The sequence below is a fragment of the Corella eumyota genome, chromosome 2 (assembly GCF_963082875.1).
Source record: "Corella eumyota chromosome 2, kaCorEumy4.1, whole genome shotgun sequence".
Lineage (NCBI taxonomy): Eukaryota > Metazoa > Chordata > Ascidiacea > Phlebobranchia > Corellidae > Corella > Corella eumyota.
Genome location: NC_137491.1, coordinates 11,186,053 through 11,209,938, shown reverse-complemented (window position 1 = coordinate 11,209,938; position 23,886 = coordinate 11,186,053). Strand labels below are relative to the sequence as shown.

Sequence of the window (23,886 nt, the reverse complement as noted above, 5' to 3'; positions counted from 1 at the left end):
TAAACTAGCAACACTGTTTCAATTGATCTTTTGAATCGAACAGCGTCGGTTAGTTTTATTGTTTGCCGTTCCGCTTCAATTCTACAAACAGCATGACGGTTGTTGTCGTTTGTCGCCATGGTCGACACTTTTATTTATAAAGTATTTTAGGTCGTTACCTCTACGATTTTCCTATATTAATTGTAAGCGGTTTTGAAACTAACAATAACATGAATGCTTAAGAGTTTAACTTTATCTTTATATTAAACATAGCTTCCAACAATACGCATTTCATTTATTACACTTTTAATTATTAGTATCGTTTGCCCAAAAAAATACTTTTTTACAATTTTTCGTGTAGGAAGTTTTAATTAAATTCCATTCATTATTTTATATGCATTTCAATTAAATAATTGCTCGAACACGATTGTATTGCATTATATTTACAGTTAAATGGAAACTATGCAGCAAAGGCACTTAGCAATATAGGGTAGTAATAAATATTTAAAATTTGTCATCATACTTATTTTGTTTTTACAAAATATTTTCAAAAAAGTTGTTTAGTACCAATAACGTTTTTTTACTAGAAAATCGTTACATAAATTGGGCCAAAACATTGTAAGTGGTTAATTAAAAACGATGTAAACGACAAAATTGTTTTGTTTTTTAGTTCGAATGAGTTTAATTGTATCCCTTGTTAACGAAATAATTTCTCTTCTTTTTGTTTTGTCGTTTTCTCTTTCTTCGTCGTCGTCGCCTTCTTCGTTCTTCGTATTCACTGTCTTCAGACGATGACTCAGTTACAGATTGGTCGCTACGATAATCGTGCTTGCAAAGGGAGAAGATCTTCTTATTAACCAAACGTAAGTATCTAACCTCGCGAATCTATAGAAAAAAAATGTAAACTAAAAACATTTACTTGATGACATTGCTAATTGTATATACAAATTTGAAAAATTTTATTTTTTAATCTTCAATATTCAATTATCGTTATTAGTAAAGTTTTATGTGTTTAACTTAGGGGACGAAATAACGGGTCGCTGTTCGCTAAAGGCGAATCGTTTTTTTACAAATATATTAGAAAAAGCGAATCAACCAAAAACAGTTCAAGCGATAAAACACTGGTGTATATTTATGTATTTTTATGAAGCTATTTTAAAACGGTTTCGAACTTATTTAATTACATCAACAAAATCCTGCGTTAATGTAGGTTACTACAGGGCGTTTAATAACAATAACTTTCCATGCTCTTACAATGCGAAAATTTTACTCTCGCGAGTCGTTTAGTTTTTGCGCAATGTGGTTAAACTACAGTAAGAACATAGTAAGTATATAGAACCATTTAAAAATGCAACGCAAGGCGGTATTAGAAAACGAAGATCATGACTTGGTCGTTGCTCTCAAAATGCGACCACATTTATCAATTTTTAAACGTTAATTCGTACCCTGTGTTATTTTTGTTTGTTCTTACAGAAAAACAAGCCATTATCTGTTGCATTGAGCCTGCTTTAACTCCAAAAATGATTACTTACCATAAAATAAACACAGACAAATTCAAGATTAAACAACAAGATAATTCCCAACCAAACTCCAATTAATATTGGCGTTTTATCTTTAACCCAAACTGTCATAGCATCAAGGCATCCATCATATTGATAAGCTCCTAAAATAACAAAAAATGTATTTTTAATAACAAAAATGTAAGAAAATATTTTTACATAAACAATGCAGTTTTAAAAAAATTAAATAATATTAATTTACATTTGAATAGATTTAACCGGAAGCGTGGTGTAGTTGTGAGAACACTTGCTACACCACACATGAGGTCGTGGGTTCAATCCCCACTGATCTCATGCTGTAGCGCCCTTGAGTAAGGCGTTTTTAACGGTACGAACTCCTGCTGAGCCAGCACTTAATCAGGAGTATAAATATCCGGCAATTATAATTTATATAATATCCCAAACTGCTACAGGCAATTCGAGACTGGGACAAAGTAATTGATGTTACTCTATGTTAAGGTCGCACATTCGACTTTCCCACATCGAGGATAAAGATATATACAAAAAAAAAGATAAAAACTTACCTGACAGCATATTGCATTGTTCCTAAATACAAAAATAAACCATTGTTCATTTTAAATTTACTTAAGGTTTATTGTTTTTTAACTAAAACTATATAGTGGTTATCAAATGTAATAATTAAAGAAGTTTAGACTATTTAAACAGTTATTGAAAAAATAGTCACAAAATTACTTTCATGTAAAAAAAAAATTAAAATAAATTTTTACCTGATCCATGCAGCAAGATGGTGGCAAAGAACAGGATTCAACCGCTCCAGAGCATTTATAATCACTAAAAAAATATAAATAAATATTAACTTATTACTATGTATTTTTAATGCTAATTACAACTAGTTAATATTCATGTTTTTTAACAGGTAAACTTTTTTTACATCATTTTTGTATAAATCTTTATCCTCGATGTGAGAATATCTAATGCGCCACTTAAACATAGAGTGACATCAGTTACCCCGACCCAGTCTCGAGTTGCCTGTGGCAGTTTGGGATATTATAGATTATAATTGCCCAGTAATTATGCTGCTGATTAAGTGCTGGCGCAGCAGGAGTTCGTACTGTTTATAGCGCCTTACTCAAGGGCGCTACAACATGAGATCAGTGGGTATTGAACCTACGACCTCATGTGTGGTGTAGCAAGTGTTCTTACCACTACACCACGCTGCCACATTAAAACTATTTCTTAAAAAAAATCATCTGCATAAATAGGAAAAATCTAAATATTTACCTGTTTTTAAGCCAGTCATTTGAGTTGCTGATACCACAGCAGCCGAACTGAAGTTGCATTTGATTGATGGTAAATGCTGATGCCTTTCTACTTGTTTCATTGTAGTTCGTCACCCAGTTTGTGAAATGATCTGTTGTCTGCAAATGTTTATTTATTTATTGATTAACAAACATATTTAAATATAAAACAAGTTTACCGGCAGAGTGGTGTAGTGGTAAGAACTCTTGCTACACCACACATGAAGTCGTGGGTTCAATCCCCACTGATCTCATGCTGTAGTGCCCTTGAGTAAGGCGCTATAAACGGTATGAACTCCTGCTGAGCCTGCACTTAATAAGCAGCATAATTACCGGGCAATTATAGTCTCTATAATATCCCAAACTGCCACAGGCAACTCGAGACTGGGTCGGAATAACTTATGTTACTCTATGTTTAAGTCGCGCATTCGACTTTCCCACATCGAGGATAAAGATATATACAAAAAAAAATGTTAAAATAATTTTAAAAAAATATTAAAATTTAAAGTATGTAAAATAAAACTTAAAACTAATACTAAAAATATGTTTTAAAAAGGAATAATTAAAATCTTACAAATTTTGTAATTGTGCCCATCATCACCCAAAAGCAAATTCCTCCCGCAACAAAAATTATACAGAAGAACACAAGACACCAACCAAAAAATCTAGAAAAAAAAAATTATCTAAAATCTCCAATATTATCTGTAAATATTATTTTAAATAAAATATTAGCAATTCACATAACTTACCTTATCATACAAATATTGTCCCTCAGAAATCCAACAGCACCTTGTGATGCAGCTAGTGTGATAAAAATACCTATCACAAACACTGGGAAAATGGGATCTAATAAAATCTCAGATGGGTCGCTTAAACCGTTTAAGTACATATCAATAAATCCCCAAGTGCCAAGTCCAACTAAGGCCAATCCAAACTTTAAACAAAAAATAGTGTCAAATTAGGAATTCTGTGGTACTGTTAGATATCTTAACAATTTGACTACTACTTACCAAAATAAATATAAGGTTCAAGATGAAGATAAAGTGTTTAAGACACAAATATAGATGGCTTGGTTTTAGGTATTTTTTCTTGTACCAATCTATGTATTCCTCACTGAGACCATCACGTAGTTGGTCTAAATAAAATTAAAAAAACATTGATTTGTGTAAGTATGTTTCACAAAATATTAGTTAGTTATATTTATAAATTATAGTAATATTTAAACTTCCAAATTTTTATTATCTTTTTCCATTTTATATCATAAACTTACCAGCATCAGCCAGTTTTCTTTTTGATGATTGCCTTTTCATGTCATAATGAGTTGAGTCATCAGATGACGATAAACTTCTGCAGGTCAAAAATAGTTGTTACATTACTTTAGAAATAACTTAAAATATTTACAATGTTGGAGATCTAGAAAGTACATAAAAATAACTTACCCATTCTTTTTACTTTCATAATTGGTGAGATCAATTCCACTATCTCCTCCATGCCTTAAACCATGACCGGACAATGACCTAAATAAATATTTTCAGTTCAATTTACAAGAATTAATATTTGAAATGTATTTTTTTTCTTACCAGTGAACTATTGGGTATACTTAATTTAAAACTAGTAATAATAATTTTCTACTGCAGTTAGAAAGATTTAACAAGCTTCTTATCTTATGTAAGTAATTTCATTTAACGAAAAATAATCATTCCTACTTTTGTCTCTCTTGCCATGGGTCTTCAATATCAACAACAACATTATTTAAAGGCTGTGGCAATGACTGCTGCCTTTCCATTGGCCGAGGCTGTGTCATAACTACAATTGGCTCAATTGGAGGAGGTGCACTCATAACCTGTATTTCTTGTTGTGGTACAATGATTGGTTCAGGTGTGATTGCCTGGTGAATGTACATTGGTTGTTGGTATGGTTGAGAAACTGGCACCATTGGTTGGTTCATAGACATCATTGGTTCTAATACAAAAAAATATTTAGTAAACTAAATTTTAATTTACATAGATAGCACATTAAAAATACTTAAAATTACAACAATACTTATTTTATTTGTACCTGGATCAGGTATAACTGGCTGTGTGTTAATTAGAACAGGAGCAATATCAACAACTCTATGTTGAGGTGCACTATGCTCCACTAGTACACTGGGATCATTTTCTCTGTGACTAATGGCAGTCATTGGTACAATAGGTTGAAGCTTTTAACAAAACACAAAAAGATATAAATACTGTTTAGTCTATAAGTTATATAATCACTCATAATTTTTTTGACACTTTAATTGTTTTATACAACAAAGTCTTTGCTGGAAACAAAATTTATTTTTAACATAACTAGTATATTCCATACATAATACCTGCAATGGAGACGCAATGGGTTCTTCATTATATACAACCATATCATCATTAACTAAGGGAGGAGCAGTTGGCTCTACATCAGTAGTTCTTATGTTAAGATTTATAATGTTGGGATCATTAGAAGGCAAGACATTGATTTGTAAGTTGTTGGGAGCAGCAACAACTGTATTGTCCGTGTCAGAATTACTAGTAGGACTGAGTGAAAGATGAATCTGTCTTGGCTATAATGCAAAATTGCTTGGTAAAATATAAAATATTGTTAGGAAAATCAATTATTTAGTATTTTTTTAATCTATTTATAACGACTACACAAATTTTACTTTTTGTTTATGTGTTGTTACACAAATTTTTTACAACAAAAAATTGGAGATTATATAATTAACAACACAATAACTTACATCGTCTGTCTTGATAGTTTTCTTCTTTTTCTTTGGTCGATTTTCCACAAATGTAGGTAAACTAGTCGGTTGGTAGAGACTGTAATTGACATATAAACATAACACTTTTTTAATCAATTTATATCACTAGTTTAATTAACAGTTATGTTATTTCTTATGTAAATATATATATTGTTGTTTATCTAATATAAGTCATTTTCAAAACTAGCAAAAATCCTAGGCAACACTTACTTTAGACAATAGAATATAAATTTATTTACTTATTAAGTTATTAATATTTTTCACCTGTAATCAGCCTCATACCCATCTGGGTGTGTAGGCCCCCTTGTGACCACAATATGTGGGTTTTTAACCACCAAACTTTGTGGTTCAGCATTTAGGTCAGGATTGCTTTTTGGCCTCCTTAAATTATTTGTATCATTTAAGGGTAGTGATGTGTATCTTGAACTTGGTCCTGCTAAAGGATCCGTAAGAGCAACTGCAACCATATTTAAACTAACTCGTTCCCTAAAAATACAATTTTTGTTTAGATATAACTTTAAATTGATTTTCTTTTCGTAGTAAGTAAGAAAATACTATTTTCTTTGCCTTTTTCGTTATAAAATGCTTTAACTTGTGATGTAAAAAGTGAATTGTAAGATTTAAATCCAACAATTCCTTACTTAGGCTTGGTTTTGCCATTTTTCATTCGTCTAGGAAAAGTGTTGTGATTGTTTCCAAGATCTGTGCATATCTGGTAATCCTCACTAACTATTGGGTTCATGTCTTCATCTTAGAATAAAATAAATACAACTTAGCATAACAAAAATGTGTAACACTATGCTATGAAGCATAATATGTATTTTAATAAAAAACAGTTTTAAAGATACATTATTGCACCGTCAAAAATGTATGCAACTAAATAACTTTTTAAAGCTTAAAGATAATGTTAGCATATTTGTTTGTAATAAAGACTAATTACCTTCCATTGGCTTTGGCATATCCCAATCAGTTTCTGCAGCTACTGTATCATAGGGTGTAATATCATGATGAAGTGGGTTCATCTAAAGAATTAATAATATACTAAACAAAAATTCTAAATAAAGCACAACAAATAAATATACACCAAAGCTATTATTACATTTTAATAAAACAAGTTAATAAGTTACTTACAGATAAAGTATGTGGATTATCAGCTTCAGATGCAGTTTCAAAGTCAGTATAATCAGAGGGGTAAACTTCACATAAATACTCACTTGCATCCATAGATTTTGGTTCATCTCTGGGTGAACTATTTATTCTACAAAAAAAATGTAAATATTTTTAGAACAAAATGACAGATTAATTTATTTTTAATTTCAATTCTAAAATAATTGTACCTGAAATCTGACTCGGCAATAGAAATCTCATCATCGCCATCAAGTGGATCTTTTAGTGGATCTTCCTCATTGTAAGATTTTCCTCGCTTTCTTGGAATGGTTCTTGAATTTCTAGCTGGAAATTCTTGAAGAGGACCTCTTGGTATGGCACTTAAATAAGTTTATTAAATAATAAATTTAAAATTAAATTAAATATAAAAGATATATTTACATGAAGATGGAACATGTGTATTTTTTAAATATGAGTAGAAAAAAAAATGTTTTTTTTAAATATGAGTAAAAAAAAATGTATTTTTTAAAATATGAGTAAAAAAAAAGAAACACAATTTTAGTCAAGTTTACCCGAAAGGTATATCTTCTTCCAAGTCATTTGTTTCTGGTTTCTATAAAAACAACAAAAAATCCATTTAAAATTACCCAGCCCAACCACATCTTGTTTCATTTTTTTTTACCAAAACAAGTTAGTTGAAACTGTCTTCAACCAATTTAAAAATAGAAGAAACTAAACTGAAATATAAACATCTGAAAAAAATCTTTAACACTTTCATAAAACAAATATGATTCTAATCAATATTGAACATGCCTTTGGTGATTCTGGTTTCAAAGTTGCAAGTTTAGCAAAAGCATCAGGATAAGCATTTGAAAGATTCTTCTGAGCTGGTAAAGTTCTCTGAAATGAGGGATACAACACATCAACTGGATCTTCAGATTTACGATCTTCTGGGGCATTTATGTCAAGACTAAAAACAAATAATAACAAATATCTTGGAAATGCATTTAAAGTAAGAGTTTTTTCATGGTTAATTAAATTATAAACAAATAATAATGCAATTTCTAAAAGAGTATGCACATGAATATTTTTTGAATATTCTTGAAAAATGAAATGAAATTAAATTTTAAAAGTAATTTGAAATCTTGTATACTTGTTGGCCTCCTGAATAAGCTTGCTTAAGTCTCCCAAACTTTCTTCAGGTACACTGTCATATGGATCAATATCATCATCAAATTGTGTGGGTGGTAAACTCACCACTGCTTGTCTCTTATATGCTTCATTTGGTCCATCATAAGGACTGAAATTTAGAAAATGTATTTAAGATATATATTTTTTTATATTTATTTATCCTTGATGTGGAAAGGTTGACTCCGCAGCCTAAACATATAGTAACGTTGGTTACCTAGACCCAGTCTCAAGTTGCTCTGACAGAGATATTATAGATTGTATTTTCCTGATATTGTTTTAAAATAGATGGCAACTTGACAGAATTATAATTTTATAATCTGTGATTTAATAGTTATAGATAAGCATTGAGAATAGTAACAAATAAGAATTAAAATATAGGCTATAGGTATAAGCTTACCCATTGACATCAATAATCCGAGAAGGAGGTCCATGATTGTTGTTATTTCTTGAACGACTTGGTCTTGAATTGGATCGCTGTGGCACAGAATTCTAAACAAACAAATATAACATTATCTCTAAAGGTCCTTTACTTTTATATTAAGTGTTTATAATTTCAATATTCTTTGAAATATTAAAAAAACTTAAACATAAACAATAAAACTTACACCCTGACTAAAATCAATCACTCTATCTGGTGGTGGATGGCCATTTCTGATTGGCTGATACGAAGTGGGAGGGGCTTCATTTTCTTCATCATCTGACCACATTCCCCTGCCCAAAGTTGCATTCTAAAATTCAAATAATTTAAATATTTACTGCCACATACAACTCTTTTAAATAAAAATAGTAGTTAATTAAAAAACAAAAAATTGACAAAAATTTTACCTTGTCTTTAACCTGGAATATATTTGGAGGAGTGGGAGTTCTTTTTGGTGGTAGATTTTGGGACTTGGGTTTTAATTTAGGAGGCAGCACAGGGGGTTGAGGCTCAAAGTCTTCAGCCCTTCTTGCTCTAATAGAACTGTCATCAATTTCACTTGGCAAATCCAAAGAATTATCATGTATGTCAACTGAAGAAATACATTAAAGATTAGTTTCAAATTTTTTTTAATAATTAAAATATTAAGCAAATATTAACTAAATAAATTATGCTGGTGTTAACATACTTGGCTCTTCTTGTTGTTTTTGTTTTTCCCTTTCTTCCAAAGCTTTCTTTAAAGATTGAGCAAGATCCCCAGATTTATCATCTTGATCCTTGTCTGGTTTTTGTTTAATCACAACTGGACCAGTCATGTCCTCCTCATCTGAAGAAGAATCAGAATTCTCTGGAGATGGGTCTTTGTTGTTATGAACTGGGTCTTCTTCATGTGGTTTATCTTGGGTTACATTTAAATCTTTATTATATTTTTCCGCATTGTCACTTTCTGTAAGATCATTTTCAGCTGGTAATTCTTCGTTATTGATTGGTGATTCATCTGCATCTTCAACCTTTTTTATATTATCCAATGTTGGATTTATTTCATTTTCTTCTTGATTGCCAATATCTGAATCTTTATCAGGTTCTTCATGTAGATTTTCTTCTTCATTCTCTGATATGTCTTCAGATAAAGAATCTTCCTTTTTAGTATCCTTTTCTTCTTCCCTTACTTCTGGTTCCTCATTCTTTTCCTCATTAGGCAATTGCTTTTCATCTGAAAGATCTTTATCTGCTACTCGTTCATTATCTGAATAAGGGTCCTCAGCTGTATCTGAATCCACATCTTCAGTGTTATTATTTTTAAAATCGTTGGAGATATTTGCTTCTTCTGGTTCATCTTCTTTTAAATTATCCTTGCTTTTATCATTTTCTTTATCACATTGATCTTTATCTTGTAAATCATCTTGTGTTTTAGAATGATCATCCTCCGAATCAGAAGAATCCTCACTAGAACTATCTGAAGATTCATTCTCAGAGCTTTCTTTTTTGTTGCTTTCATTTGGAGTTAGATTATTATCATCTTTTAATGACTCATTTTCTTGCTTTTCCTCAGTTTCGTCTTTAGAAGACTCGTTTTCGGAGTTACGACTCGTGTCCTTTTCCACGTTTTCGTCATCAGATAATTCCGTTTTAAATACGTTTTCTTCGTTATCTTGATTGTTTAAATGATCATGACTTTCAGGATCGCTAGTCTAAAATATAAGTAAAAATTAACGTTTATTTAAATAGAAATTCAAATAGCAAAAAATTAAAAATAAATACCAAAACGAAAAGTGTTATACAAATAAAAATACGTATAAAATTTAGTTTCGAAACAAAAAAAGATAAGCTTTTTAAACTAAAACTTAATATAACTTACCTCCATGCTTGTAAACAAATTGACCCGTTAAAATTAAACCTTTTACAATTTTTTGAATACTGTAACTTGATGTTACTAAAATAAAAATTGTTGAGATTAGTAAAAAATTATTCAAAATTTTACGTAGCCCAACTTTTTTACATTAACTATCTAAAGCTTCCTTTATTTAATCACATTTTGGAATTAATCTCACAAAGAAATGAAATCATAAGACTTTGCTATATTTTCATTTAGTTGCTGTTCAACCTTTAAAAATTAAATTCGTTGAACATATAGGAAAACTGGTTCTCTACGTAGATTAAGCGCCTCTGGCAATTCGTCGCCGTTATCTGGTTGGGCCACATAGTTCGACAATCTATTTTTATGACGTTTTACAACGAGCTAAAATTTTTGTTCGCAACAAATCATAATTGCTGTAAATAACGTGTCATGCTTGTCAAATTAAATTTATCGCCCAATTAACAGTATTGTAGGATATTGACTTTAATTGGCATTAGCAATAAATATTTGTGTGTGTTTTTGTCGTAGCTTTGTTTTTTAAAACAAACACAAGCCAAAGGCTAAACAATTAAGACATCTTATTTTTACAAGTTAAAAAATGTTAAAGCCTAATTCATTCGCCTTTTTGTAACGAAACAAATCTTAATTTAAATTTTAGTACAGAACTTTTCGGTAAATATCAGTTTTATAATTTACCATCTATTGGTAAAAAAATTACCCAAGATTTTTAAAAAAAAATGTAAAACCAGTAAACAAAAAAATTAGCTATACACCACCTATATACTTAATAACTTTAACAATCTAATATTTAAATTTTACCTATTAAAATAGATATAATGGTATAATCTAAAAAAAACAAACTGCTTTTTCTGAATCGTTTTCCAGTTTTAACTCCTGAAGTAATTGTTGTCACTAGAGGGATTATAAATTTTGCCATGACAACGCACAGCTGACCTAAAAACTTGCAAGTTAGTTCTTCACTGTGAGATTTATTTTTACTTGTTTAACTAAATAAATTAGAGTTACTTTTTATTGAAAAATATAAATTTGTCTATTTATTTGAATAACTTACTGATCCTGTGACCCACTCATTTCCCCCAAAAAAATTACTGTCACTTTTATTTAATAAACAAAATTTTAAACTAAATAATTTTTATATAATTTTTTTTGTTTAGAATAGATTAAATTTTATTGTTCATGTAGATTAATAAATTAAACGTTATTTATTAGGTTGTAATGCCGCCAAAGAAAAAAGGGGGTAAGAAGGGTAAAAAGGGCAAAAAAGGGGGAGATGAGGAAGGAGGGCCACCAACTGGCGGAAAAGAAGGAAAGGAGTTAAACGAATTAAGTCGAGAATTTTTCCTGATTCAAGTAAAAGACTTGGAACAACGTTTAGTAAGGTACATAGCTCCAAAAACTTAACTGTTTTTTATTTGAAAATATAATTGACTTTACATTTAAAAATTTAATTATATATATATCAAAAAGAAAACTTGATATATACTTTTCTTTGCCCTTCTTTATTAACCTGGCCTACTTCAACTATAGATTATTAAATTGTTTTTTCTCTGTTAAAACATAGGCAAACACTTAATGAGTTTTTTTTCTTTTACCTTTATAGGTATCAGAAAAAATGCGATGAGCTTACAATATCAACTACAGAATATCAAGAAAAACATTCACAATTGGTGCAAGACCGAAAAGAAATTGTAGATTTTCTTAAAAAATCTTTAGAACAAAGACAAGATGAGATTTCTGACCTTCATGATCGATTACTTGGCTTGCAACAGGTTATATAAAATAATGATAAAACTTTTGTCTAAATTAATTTATTTTTATAAAGAAATTATATGATACATAAAAGCAATGCAGGGTATCCCAAAGTTTATTATTAAAAATTAAACCTTATGCAATGGACCGGCAGCGTGGTGTAGTGGTAAGAACACTTGCTACACCACCATGAGGTCGTGGGTTTAATCCCCACTGCTCTCATGCTGTAGTGCCCTTGAGTAAGGCGCTATAAACGGTATTAACTCCTGCTCAGCCAGCACTTAATCAGCAGCATAATTACCGGGCAATTATAATCTATAATATCCCAAACTGCTAAAGGCAACTCAAGACTGGGTCGGAGTAACAGTTGTTACTCTATGTTTAAGTTGCGCATTCGACTTTCCCACATCGAGGATATATACAAAAAAAAATATTAACTTTATTAAATAGTGTTTTAGCAATTGTTTTCTTTCACAAATTAAAAATTGGTTATATAGTACCATTTTACAAATGTTTTAAAATGTTTCTAAAGGCAAAAGATTCGGAAAAAGAAACATATGAAAATCAATTGTCTTCCCTGAAAAGGGAGTTCCAAGAGGTCAGGGATCAATTGACATCCGAAAACATGATCCTTGGGGGAAAGTTGTCTTCTCTGGAAGAGTTTAAAGTAAAAAAATATTTTATAATTAATTTTTTACCCTTTGCGTTACAATGTTGTTTATTTTTTGTTTGAAAGTTTACATTTACTGTATAATTAACATTGTAAAATTAACATTACATTGTATTAGAGTTTTAGTTAAAAATTAAAGCATTTTACTTTACCTTTTTTTTGAATATTTTAAGGTGCAAAAAGAAGATTTAATGAAGAAGTTTGCTGATATGGAGGCCAAGTTGCTAGAGCAAGAAAATTTTCACAAAGAGACAATTTACAACCTTGAACGAAAAGCTGTTGTTGACAAAGACAGGTAATCCTTAATACATTAACTTTAACTTATCCACATTTAATTATTCTTATTGAAGTCTAGTTAGTATAAAAAAGGTAGCCAGTGTTAGTTTGTCAATAATAATATTTTTGGATAAATCGAAAAAAGTTAATGGACATAATTTAGAATTTTTTAAATTTTATCTGGCAGTTTTAGCCATACTTTACTGTAAATCATTTGTTGCATAGGTTAAAGAAGGAAATGGTTTTAAGAGTGAACACTGTTGCTGCTGAGTTTAGAAAAGTTTCCAATAAGCAAATGGCAGATACAACTAAAAGAAACATAAGAGAAAATGTTTCAATAAACTCACAACTTGCTAAAATGTCAGAGAAAACAAAAGAATTAGTTCAGGTAATTTTCAATTTTTTTTGTTAATATCCCCAAAAAAATGTACACACTTGTAACAATTTTTTTATTATGGGGTTAAGGAAAATGATGATTTAAGAGAAAAGGAAAAAAAACAAAAAATGCAAATTGAACTGTTGGAAGCAAGTCAAGAAGAGCTTGCAAAAAAGAATCACAGCAATCTTAAAGTAAGTGTAGCTTAATATAAAGTTAGCAATTGATTTTCATAAAAAAATGTGGCTAAATTGTTGTCTTTTTTAAGCTAGAACTATTTCAAAATAGCTTTCTAAATGTTGTAGGTGTTAAAGATGATCACTTCCAGAGCACGACAACAAGAAGTCCTTTTGGAAGATTTGGAAGCAAGAGAACAAGAGTACATCCAACTCGAGGAAGAATCAACTCAAATCCGCCAGGAAAATGAACAGTTTTCTGAAAGACTAAACATGTACAAAATTATCTATTTTTTTCTAATGTTTAAAATAAATAAACTTTTACAGCTCTGTCACACAAAAAGATGTCTTTAAACCTGTTTTGTCATATTATAATTGTTATGCAACAGAGCTGAAGACGAATTAGCTGAAACAAGTCAGAAGTTGATCGAGACTGAAACTGAAAGAAATGAACTTCTTGCAGCTAAAGAAACATTGGAAGATGTACTTGCTTCCGCTGCATACACCCTTAAACAGGTAACACTATAAGGGAAATTATAAGCAATTAACCCGCAGCAGTTACTTATTTTAAAATGTATAATAAAGAAGTTATTGACAATTTATTAAAAGGTTGTGATTGAAAAAGATGAAGATGATATCGACACAAAAGTGAAGAGGCAAACCATGATCGAGAGATTGTTACTTGTACTAAATTCTGCAGCTTTGTTGGGTAAAGCCCCTCCTCCTTCGGACTTTTTCCAACAAAGAGCAAAAGTAAATTTAAATATCTGATTTATTAAATTTAACAACCTTAAAAAATATTCTTTCCTACCATTTTAAACTTTTAAATGCTGTTTTTATATTTTAAATAACTTAACCACAAACAAATAAGGAATTTATAATTTATTAAAAGAAATTGAATAATTGTTTCACAGACGATAATGGCACCTTTGTCGATGGTCAAACAACCTGTTAAATCCAATGGAAGCGCAATCGAAGAAAAACCACAACAATTTCCTCATTATAAACTCGGTGACCTTGGGCTCGTGCCACGGTCGCACAAAGTTGCCACAAAGCCAGCCACTGTGGCCAGCAAGGTGTCACACTTATCTGCCACGACTCGTATCGGCATGAAACCGGGTATGAGTCTGGGTCCACTAACGGCGCAAACTCTGGAAAAGCAAAACAAACTTCCAGCGATTGTTTAGTTTTTAACCGAGTTCCGCTGCGGCTTTTCCTTGTTTTCTTGGCATTTTTCTGTTGTCTTGTTCGATGTCTTTTGCTTTGTAATAATGGGGGGCAACCTCATGTAACCAGGTGCTTTCAATCTCTATTACTTGTCTGTAAAAAATTTCGAATAAAATAAAACTATTATTTTTTGTACTTTGCACTGTGGACAATGCGATTAAAATTCACCTTATTTTTTGTTAATAAATATTAAGAAATAAGCTAAATATTTTTTTAAGGCCAACCTGATAGGGTAAAACTATATAAAGTAAACAGCATAGCATAATGGTTAAAACACTTGGCTAAACCTTGTGAGGTCAAGGGTTTGATCCCCACTGCCACTATACAATTAACATCGTTGGGTAACAAGTTTTAATAGAAGCAAAGTGTTAACATAATGTAGAGCTTAACTTAAAATTTAACCCTCACCTCATAAATTCCTTAGTAGTAAACACAAGTTCATGATATACAAGCCATTTAGGTTGCTCTTCAAACAAACTACTGTTAGGGTGAATATGAACTGATTGTTGTTGTTTGGCAGTTTTGTAACCTGACCTTGTTAGTCTGGCAGCATGGTAGAAGAAACCAGCAGTAAAGGCCTTAAATTTTAAAAATAAACAAAAATTTTACGGTCACAATAATATTAACATTAAATTGCGGCCGTTTTTTAGTATTTTTACCTTGGGTAAAATAACATTAACCGTACTAAATCCCATATCAACAGGATTTAAAAACAGATGCATTACTTGATATAAGAAAATTTGAAAATGAAATAATGTTAAAATTACACTACTTGTTTGACAACATTCTAATGCCATATTAAATTAGCTGACAAACAATTGACATACCTTTCTAATAGCAACAGTGTCATTGGGATTAGAAGAGGATTCAATTTCAACTCTCTCCATCAACCCAGCAAGTTGGTCTCTTACATCTCTCGCTCTCTTCATCGATCTATGTTGAATAAAGTTCTCAAAACACCACTGGATAGAGAAATCAGTGTTTGACCACTATAGCAACAAAATAAAATAATTCGTTTTTTAATTAATATATAATGAAGCTCAGTGATATACATATAGGCCGCCTACAAAATTAATAATCATGATGTTTGTGGTGCCCGAGTAAATTATTGCTGGCAAATATCAGTTAAAAGTTGCAACCATGTTATGACAATCAAAATGCTGTCTGTAGGGTGGGCATTCAATTAGATTGAGTAAAGGGCCATACAATATTTTAAAAAATATTTAGTTTATTATGTTTGACCTTAAAAACGAAAAGTTTTAACAAAAAATGATGTTAACATGTATTAAAAGCCACACAGAAAAGCACACATGACATCTCTTGCTATTTTAGGGTTATCAATATACCATTTTACATCCTACATTTCAACAAAAATAAGAATAATATAAACTAAAATTTTAGTAATAAATCATTACCTGATTGTAAACATTCATTAGGGTCATGTGATCACCACCTGGTAGAAAGAAATTCATTCTAGCATTGTCAGCATGCACCATCTTATCCTTGGGTCGGTAAAATATTGAACTGTTGACCGATAACATGGCAACTATAGTAAGTATTTCATCTGAACATTTATACCTAGATATACACAAAAAGGTATTTCAAATACCACACAATAAGGTATTAAAAAAAATGTGAAATAAAATATGTGTTATAACTAAATTATTTTAAGTTTATGTCTAAAATCAATAACTAAATAAAATATTATTAAAATACCAATTATAGAAATTTAACATATTAAAAAGGCTTGTTGGGAGGATGGTTTTTACTTACTTTTCTGAAGCTAAAATGGTTTTAGATAGCATAGGATCAGCAGGAAATTCTGCCATTCTTCGTCCTAATTTAGTTAGCTCACCCAAATGATTAAGAGCACCTAATGCGTATAATTGTTCAAGGGCCAGTACAAGAGTTTCATGCGGAGGGGGGTCCATAAAATCAAAGTGTATAAGATCATTAATACCAAGACTGTAAAAATGTAAGAAAACTATTATTGTACATAATCAATTTGGCAATTCAAAGTACAATTCTAATATAAAAACGTCCAGATAGCAAATCTAATATAAAGCCAACATAACAAAATTTAAATTTAAAACACTAAACAATCTAAATAAATATTGAAATTACATGTTTAATGCCAAGCATAGCATAAATGATAGTAATAAAATCAAATAACCAAAGTTATATTTTATGTGATTAACCTTTTTAAAAGCAATACAACATTAGCGAGGTTTGTTCTTTGTATTTCAGGTACTGTTGAATCCTCGAGTTCATGTAAATAAGCCCATGCTGTGTACAACCTGAAGCATTTACCAGGTCCAACTCTACCTGCTCTGCCAGTTCGTTGGTTTGCTGATTGCTAAATATATTACTGAGTTAAAATCCTAAGATAAGTTTAAAAATTAGTAAATTAACCATATTTTTGTAATTTTTGTTTGATTTTTTTATTTGACTTTTATTAATTTTTAATCAGATAGATTAAATTCTATTTTTTAATCTAAATAAAATTTTGCTCTACCCTATACTTAAAACTAATAACCCTAACTACCTTAAAAAGTGAAATAAATTTGTCATTATAATAAAACTTTACCTTAGAGCAAGGTACAACAATAAGAGACTCCATCCCAGTTCGTGCATTATAACTATTTTGTTTACAAAAACCTGGGTCTATCACATAAGCTATTCCATCAATCGTTAATGATGTTTCAGCTATATTGGTGGCTGCAATTACCTTAATAATCAACAATTTAGGGTTTTGTTAATTGAATTTTTGTATAAAATAAAAAAAGTACAAAAAATAACATAATAGATAATAATTCAAATTTTTAATTTTGTTACAGAATTATATTAATCAAGTTGATGGTAAATATAATTTACCTTTCTAGCATTAGGTGGGGTAGGTTCAAATATTTTTGATTGCATATCAGAAGGTAAATTTGCATAAATTGGAAGAATAATCAATTCTCGAATCCTGGAACCCAGTGCTCTTGCCTTTTCCTTAAGGGAAAAAAATAAAATATTAAAAAAAAAGAAAGAAAACAATAAATAATATTCTAAATACATAGATGAAAAAGTATAAAGTCTAGAAAGTCAAAAATAAATGCCAAAATTCTAACTAATTGAAAAATTTTAGACTGACCTGCATCATTTCACAACATGCTTCAATTTCTTCCTGCCCAGTTAAAAATATGAGAATATCTCCAGTAGGTTGAGTGAGGTGAATTTGAAATACTGACACCACACATGCATCTAAGTAATCCGCTTCAGGTGCCTAAAATAATAAACTATTTTTATTACAGAAATTTCAATATTTTTTTCTGATATACCAATTTTATAAAATGAAGCTTTTAGGCCTTTAAGACAAGAAATTAAATTTAGGAAGCGTAGGTAAATCACCAAATGCAAATGTTAGTCACTACCCTATTAAAACAGTTAAAATTTAGCCGAAATGGTGAGCAATAAACTAGCATTACATAAGTAGGTTTGGTACCAGCAGGGGTAGAGAAAAATGTTAGGTATTGTTAAAAAATAATAGGCATACATTTAGAAACTTATAGTCGTAATTTAAATATATTTTATTATTTTTCGAATTTTTTTACCTTGGTGTAGTAAATATCAACAGGAAACCTTCTGCCAGGGATTCGAAATATCGGAGCGTCGTCGAAAAATGTTGAAAACTTCTCTGCATCTAGTGTTGCACTACTAATAAGTAATTTAAGATCAGGTCGAAATCTTGAAATATCTTTCACGAGTCCAAATAGTATGTCAGTGTGAAGAGTACGTTCGTGAGCTTCATCTAAAAAAATAATTTTTTTGGGTTAGTTAATATAAAAATGTTGTAACTCAATTAAAATTAAAAATTATGGAATAATTAAACTTTCAATTGAAAATAGATCTTTTTTTATTACTTTGATTTGTTAACTTAACTAAAATATAACAACAAACTTAACATTTAATTTTTATTAGTTTTAAAATAAAATGTTTATTAATTTAAATAAATCCTAGTACTAACCAATCATTACAACACTGTAGGTCTTGAGATCGGGCTCAGTTAAAAATTCACGAAGTAACATTCCGTCAGTCATGTACTTTATCCTTGTCCTTTCACTTGTGCAATCTTCAAACCGGATCGAGTACCCTGTCTCTGACCCAACCTTGACCCCCATTTCTTCGGCCACACGAGACGCTACAGACATCGCTGCTACTCGTCGGGGCTGTATAAATAAATAAAAATCTGGTAAAAAGTTTTTGTTAATATTTTAATACTTTTAAGCAACACTTACCTGTGTGCATCCAACTTTCATTTCCCCCTCACAGTAACCACTCTCATATAAATATTGGGGTATTTGGGTGGTCTTACCACTACCTGTCTCACCCTCTATTATAAGAACCTTGACACAGAATCAAATAAAAGAATTAGAAAACCAATACTTTTAACAATTACCGTTTTTTTTTTAATAATTTTGAATAATTATAAGCGACAGTTGCTGCCTTTAAAAATAATAAAAAACTGATTGTGCAAGTCATTAAACTTTAAATTATTGTCCAACAACATTACCTGATGATCAGATATGGCTTGCAACAAATCTTCCCTGTATGAATATATAGGAAGAGATTTACGAACTTCGTCAATAGATTGTTTTTTCCTCTCTTTTGCACTCATTTCCAATGAATTCATATCTAGACAAAAAATTAAACAGTATTATTTATCACCAAAACAAATACATAAGACTATTATTAATAAGACCTCGATTTAATAATTTTTAAATAAGTTTAAAAATTTACCTTCTTCACTCATGGTAGCTTTTGTTGTAGCAGCTTGTACAAACTCAATCATATCATCCTCTGTTAATAACTCATAGTTATCTTTTTTTACCCTCGCATCTTTGGCTCCGTACTTCGAAGTGGCTGCTTTAAGTCTAGTTTTCTCCCATTGTTCATGCTCAAGATTGGCATGGTACCCTAAGAAAGACAAAAACAAAAAGATATTGTGAATACACTACATGTCAAATAAACGAATGAATTAAGCAAAAAAGACATACCTAACAATTATTATAAAGATTCACTGTATTAGATATTCAAATAACTACATTAAACTTATATCATAAATTGTAAAAATGTATTTAAATTTATTTTACCATCACCACCAGGTTGATCTACTTCATCATATTCATCAGGAATATCCCCCCTCTTTTTTTCATCTGGCAAGTAATACCTAAATCAAAATTAAATCAAATATTCAAATTGTGAAAGTTTAAACCATTAAATATGTTAAAGTTGTTAGATTAGCTAATATTAAATTAAAAAAGCAAGTTTATTAAAAAAAAAAATAGTTTAAAAATTAGATATAGATCAATTAAGCAAAATTTGTTTACCTTCCTCTTCTATCATTTTTGTTAATTTCTTTATAAGTGAGAGCGACATCTCTGACCTTCTTCTTATATTCAATATCCTTTTTCTCTTTTTCGGTTAAGCTTTCGTCTAAAGAAAATTTTAATAAATAGTATATAAAAAGAAAAAAACAGAAAAAAATAATACAAAAAAAAACTTGGGACAAAATTTGTTTTGATTAAGTTTAAAAAATTGCGAGAAAAAAATCTTACCATGAAACAAATATTCTTCATCTTTAATGTCATCCACAAGTTCCTGCATCTTGACTTCCTCTCGCATCTTTAAATACTCCCTCCTTGACTTTTCCCGTAACTCTGTAATGCTCATATTAGCTTTCTCTTCATCCTCTTGAACCTGAATTAAAAATTAAAAAATAAAACTTCGAAAAAAAATATCACACGGAAGTGTAAATTTAAAAATAAAATATTAAAAACTTAATTTTGTTTTAATAAATATATTTAAAAATACTTTTTTGGCATCCACAATTTTTCTTGTCTTAGCTTCATCTTTTTCTCGCATCCTCTTTGCAAAATCATCTCTCTCCTGAAGATCCTTCTCCCTTTTTTCCTCCTCTTTATCCCACTCATCTTCTGATGAATTATCCTAGAATAATTTTAATTAAATGTGTGACAACAAAAATAAAACTTTAGTCAACAAACTTATAAAAATAAAATAACGATGGTTTTTAAAAATCAAGAATGTTTTTAAAAATCAAGATACAAACAATTTATGCTAAAAAAATAACTTCATGCTATAGCAAAAATGTTAACATGTTACAATAAAAGCCTGACATATTTTGTTAATAAAACAGTTACACATTTTTTTATTCGAACACTGATTTACAAACATAAAAATGTCTTTTAACTCGCTGTTGGCATCTTACCTTTTTCGTTTTCTTTTTTGGTGTTGAAGTTGAATTTTTTCTCTTTATCACAACTTCTTCATCTGAGGAAGGAGAAGCCGACTTTTTTCTTCTTCTAATCTGTCGCTGGGATGACTCAGTCCGAGATTTATCTTTATCAAGATTTTTGATTTAATAATATATAAATAATTTTTAACTGAAACAAAATTGCATTCAAATGGACAGTTTTAACAAATATTCATGTTTTATAACCAAACCAAACTCACTTCTACTTTCTTTTTTCTTTGAAACAGTTGATGTTTGTTCAATAATTTCTTCATCCGATGAAATTAAAGCATAAGACTTTGTTTTCTTTTGTAAAGCAACGGCTTTTTGTACAGCTATCTTGCTAGAAGTAACTGCTCTTTGTTTGTGCGGCATCTAGTAAAATTTGGGTTTTAAAAAAGTAAAAATATTTAGTTAAATAACAAAAAATGTTTAAAATTAAAATGCTGAAAAATAGTTATTAATTATACATCAATAGACTAAAGATTAAAGTAATCTTAATAGTCTACCAGAAAAGTAATATAGTAAAACATTTTTTTAAACTATAAGACTGGACTAAAAAGAGTTTACTTTGTGATATAATTGTGTTGCAAATGAGGTCATTCTTGCATTCATATCAACTGCCCCAGTTTTTCGTAACTTTGCAATAAATTCATCAACACTGTAACTTTGTTGGCACAAGCCAATCAAAAAACTTGTGATGTGCTGCAGATGAAGAAAGGTTTTAGAAAATAAATATAAAATGTCATTAATTAACAACTTACCATGTTAACTTAACTATCAAACAGTAAAATAAAACTATAATTTGTGTGTTTTTTTCAGAGCTTTTTTAAAAACATGCTATCCAAAAAAGCAAGAACTCTTGCTACACCACACATGAGGTCGTGGGTTCAATCCCCACTGATCTCATGCTGTAGCGCCCTTAAGTAAGGCGCTATAAACGGTATAAACTCCTGCTGAGCCAGCACTTAATCAGCAACATAATTACCGGGCAATTGTAGTCTCTATAACATTCCAAACTGCCACAGGCAACTCGAGACTGGGTCGGAGTAACTTATGTTACTCTATGTTTAAGTCACGCATTCGACTTATAAACTTATAAAGATATATACAAAAAAAAATTTAAGATAATAACAAAAATGACGAAATAAAACTGTTAAACGAAACTTTATTTTATGTTTAATAGACTAAAGGTACACATCAAAATAAATAGTCAAAATTACCTTTTCACTTAGCCCCAGTATATCATGAAGCTGATCACCTACCCATACTTCAATATTTGAAGACGACATCATTAAAACAAAAATTGTTTTTCCCTAAAACCAAGTATTTTTTTATTTGATTTTGCAAAAAATGTCAACAATTTTGTAAAACGCACGAGTACTACTCGAATATTGCTTAACGATGCGTATCGTTAATAAACATAAAAGTAGATACTTTTTTTATTTTAACTTTTTAGTTTTGTTTTAAAATTAAATATTTTTTATTTTATTTATTCCAACCTACTTTTATAGTAAGTAATTAAATTATAAATATAGTTTTAGTGTAATTAATAAATATTTTAGCAATAAAACACCTAACTAATCCCGTAGAACTTATTTGATCAAAAGCGCATATTAAATAAAAAAAGCATAATGTATTTAAGCATAAAATTTAAAAACTACGAAAAAGTTTCTTAATAAATATGGTAAAAAACAATTTAGGTTTATTATCAAAAACTATTTAACAACTCAAAAATATATTTTCTTACGTTGGCGCTAAAGGACTGTAGCAAGATAGCATAATCTTGTATTGCTATCGAATTTTGCAAAGACAAATTAATTCAATCCAAAATTCTCTGTTTGTGATAAATATTTTTATTATTGAGAATGGATGATGAAATAATGTTAAAAAATTAATTTTAGGCTAAGCTGTTAACTTAATCAATCTAACAACGTCCGCATGAATGGCATTTTTAACCTGAATGATCAGATTATCTTGCGTAAATATTTGCCTGTATTTATAATTAAATTTATTATTTACGCACGTACGGTTTTAGACAGGGATTTATCTGAATTTAATTTAATTTAATGCTTTCACGGTGTCAGTTTTACGATCAACATAAATTTTACAACGCAAAAAAGGGTAATTGAAAAATCAGGTGGTTAAATGGATGGCCCAAACAAACAATTTGATTTAAAGTGTGGTTTTCACAGCGAAGTCCTAAAAACGAACAGAAAGACTTAATGACGAATTAGGCACTCCACTGCGGCTCGTCAAAGCAGTGGGCTGAATAGTCGACTGGTTTGTCATTTAAGGGGTTGTTTTATTGCCTAGAACTCGTCAAACTTATCACATTAAGTGATCCAGGTGGGGGCTATCGGCATAGTCATTGTATAAACAGAAACGCGATACGCTACCACTTACCTAGGCTCGTAAATATCAACAGAAATCAGTCAAGATTTATTATCCGCAATTTCGACATGTTTTTTCCTCGCTTGTCGCCTGCTTGGAAAAACAAGAACATTTATAACCGCATAGTATACGCCGACTCGATATAGATGGATGGGGCGTGATATAGGGTTACAAACGTGTCCTATGCTTTACGCGCATTATGTTATTATTGCCAAATTTCAACATGCTATGTAAAACTTATAACGTTCTTATAAATTGTTTAAAATGAAAACACTCGCCTAACTGTATACCAGCAGATTTATTCATTTCGTGTGGTTTCTTATGAGGTGAAAATTTTATGATGTTATTTTCACCGAGATGGTCTTGTCAGTCATCAAATAACCGCCCAAGAAGAAAATTTTTAATATAAATTATGCTTTCGACCAGAAATACTCGCCAAAACTGGCAATGTTTTGGAAATAATAAATCTGTCAAATCCTGATTATGATTTTGGGTATCAGTGGTATCTTTAATTGTTTAATAAGGCATCCATTTTAAGTTATACTGGATTAGATT

General features: G+C 30.1%; 3 protein-coding genes across 5 annotated transcripts; 1 reads left to right on the top strand and 2 right to left on the bottom strand.

Annotated features, from left to right (window-relative positions):
* Nucleotides 1-259: 259 nt before the first annotated feature.
* On the bottom strand, nt 260-10,286 carry LOC145741318 (uncharacterized). Of its 2 annotated transcripts, none has more exons than XM_082558888.1 (27): nt 10,148-10,286; nt 8,978-9,980; nt 8,697-8,881; nt 8,477-8,599; nt 8,269-8,360; nt 7,834-7,980; nt 7,494-7,650; nt 7,253-7,293; nt 6,911-7,060; nt 6,705-6,831; nt 6,514-6,595; nt 6,215-6,323; nt 5,838-6,059; nt 5,553-5,631; nt 5,154-5,375; nt 4,856-4,997; nt 4,504-4,759; nt 4,237-4,314; nt 4,068-4,144; nt 3,808-3,932; nt 3,547-3,731; nt 3,372-3,462; nt 2,781-2,917; nt 2,267-2,330; nt 2,063-2,084; nt 1,512-1,642; nt 260-864 (listed from the first exon to the last, which is right to left on the bottom strand). In XM_082558888.1, the coding sequence occupies exons 1-27, from the start codon at nt 10,151-10,153 to the stop codon at nt 661-663; spliced, it is 4,257 nt and encodes a 1,418-aa protein (XP_082415014.1). In that variant the 5' UTR covers nt 10,154-10,286; the 3' UTR covers nt 260-660. The 2 variants fall into 2 exon arrangements, with proteins under 2 accessions (XP_082415014.1, XP_082415015.1); XM_082558889.1 differs by having other exon boundaries at nt 6,215-6,317.
* An 810-nt stretch (nt 10,287-11,096) lies between these two features.
* LOC145743649 (cilia- and flagella-associated protein 157-like) lies at nt 11,097-14,836 on the top strand. 2 transcript variants are annotated; one of them, XM_082561663.1, is made up of 11 exons: nt 11,097-11,115; nt 11,378-11,547; nt 11,769-11,937; nt 12,450-12,584; nt 12,761-12,882; nt 13,089-13,251; nt 13,329-13,433; nt 13,545-13,690; nt 13,805-13,931; nt 14,025-14,168; nt 14,330-14,836. In XM_082561663.1, exons 2-11 carry the CDS (start codon nt 11,384-11,386, stop codon nt 14,600-14,602), a joined length of 1,548 nt encoding a protein of 515 aa, XP_082417789.1. In that variant the 5' UTR covers nt 11,097-11,115; nt 11,378-11,383; the 3' UTR covers nt 14,603-14,836. The 2 variants fall into 2 exon arrangements, with proteins under 2 accessions (XP_082417789.1, XP_082417788.1); XM_082561662.1 differs by having other exon boundaries at nt 11,113-11,129.
* LOC145743648 (pre-mRNA-splicing factor ATP-dependent RNA helicase DHX16-like) lies at nt 14,546-22,299 on the bottom strand. Its single transcript, XM_082561661.1, has 22 exons — nt 22,161-22,299; nt 21,508-21,642; nt 21,159-21,312; nt 20,914-21,044; nt 20,499-20,633; nt 20,243-20,384; nt 20,015-20,120; nt 19,778-19,854; nt 19,425-19,601; nt 19,198-19,319; nt 18,923-19,030; nt 18,652-18,853; nt 18,239-18,435; nt 17,779-17,910; nt 17,517-17,636; nt 17,230-17,370; nt 16,841-16,998; nt 16,416-16,607; nt 16,058-16,220; nt 15,470-15,631; nt 15,051-15,220; nt 14,546-14,735 (listed from the first exon to the last, which is right to left on the bottom strand). The coding sequence occupies exons 1-22, from the start codon at nt 22,230-22,232 to the stop codon at nt 14,606-14,608; spliced, it is 3,126 nt and encodes a 1,041-aa protein (XP_082417787.1). The 5' UTR covers nt 22,233-22,299; the 3' UTR covers nt 14,546-14,605.
* Between the last annotated feature and the right edge of the window lie 1,587 nt (nt 22,300-23,886).

Bases quoted from the DNA above. Each gene is read 5' to 3' on its own strand.
- LOC145743648 (XM_082561661.1), bottom strand. From the start codon at position 22,232: ATGATGTCGTCTTCAAATATTGAAGTATGGGTAGGTGATCAGCTTCAT. The intron at 20,121-20,242 runs GTAAGATTTTTT...AATTTTCTTTAG, and splicing joins TGAAGAATATTTGTTTCATG to ACGAAAGCTTAACCGAAAAA. The intron at 17,371-17,516 runs GTAAATTATATT...TTGATTATTAAG, and splicing joins CCCCACCTAATGCTAGAAAG to GTAATTGCAGCCACCAATAT.
- LOC145741318 (XM_082558888.1), bottom strand. The intron at 8,600-8,696 runs GTAAAATTTTTG...TTTGAATTTTAG, and splicing joins TATTCCAGGTTAAAGACAAG to AATGCAACTTTGGGCAGGGG. The intron at 5,632-5,837 runs GTGAAAAATATT...TGTCAATTACAG, and splicing joins GGGTATGAGGCTGATTACAG to TCTCTACCAACCGACTAGTT.
- LOC145743649 (XM_082561663.1), top strand. From the start codon at position 11,384: ATGCCGCCAAAGAAAAAAGGGGGTAAGAAGGGTAAAAAGGGCAAAAAA. The intron at 11,938-12,449 runs GTTATATAAAAT...ATGTTTCTAAAG, and splicing joins GATTACTTGGCTTGCAACAG to GCAAAAGATTCGGAAAAAGA. The intron at 13,691-13,804 runs GTACAAAATTAT...GTTATGCAACAG, and splicing joins TTTTCTGAAAGACTAAACAT to AGCTGAAGACGAATTAGCTG.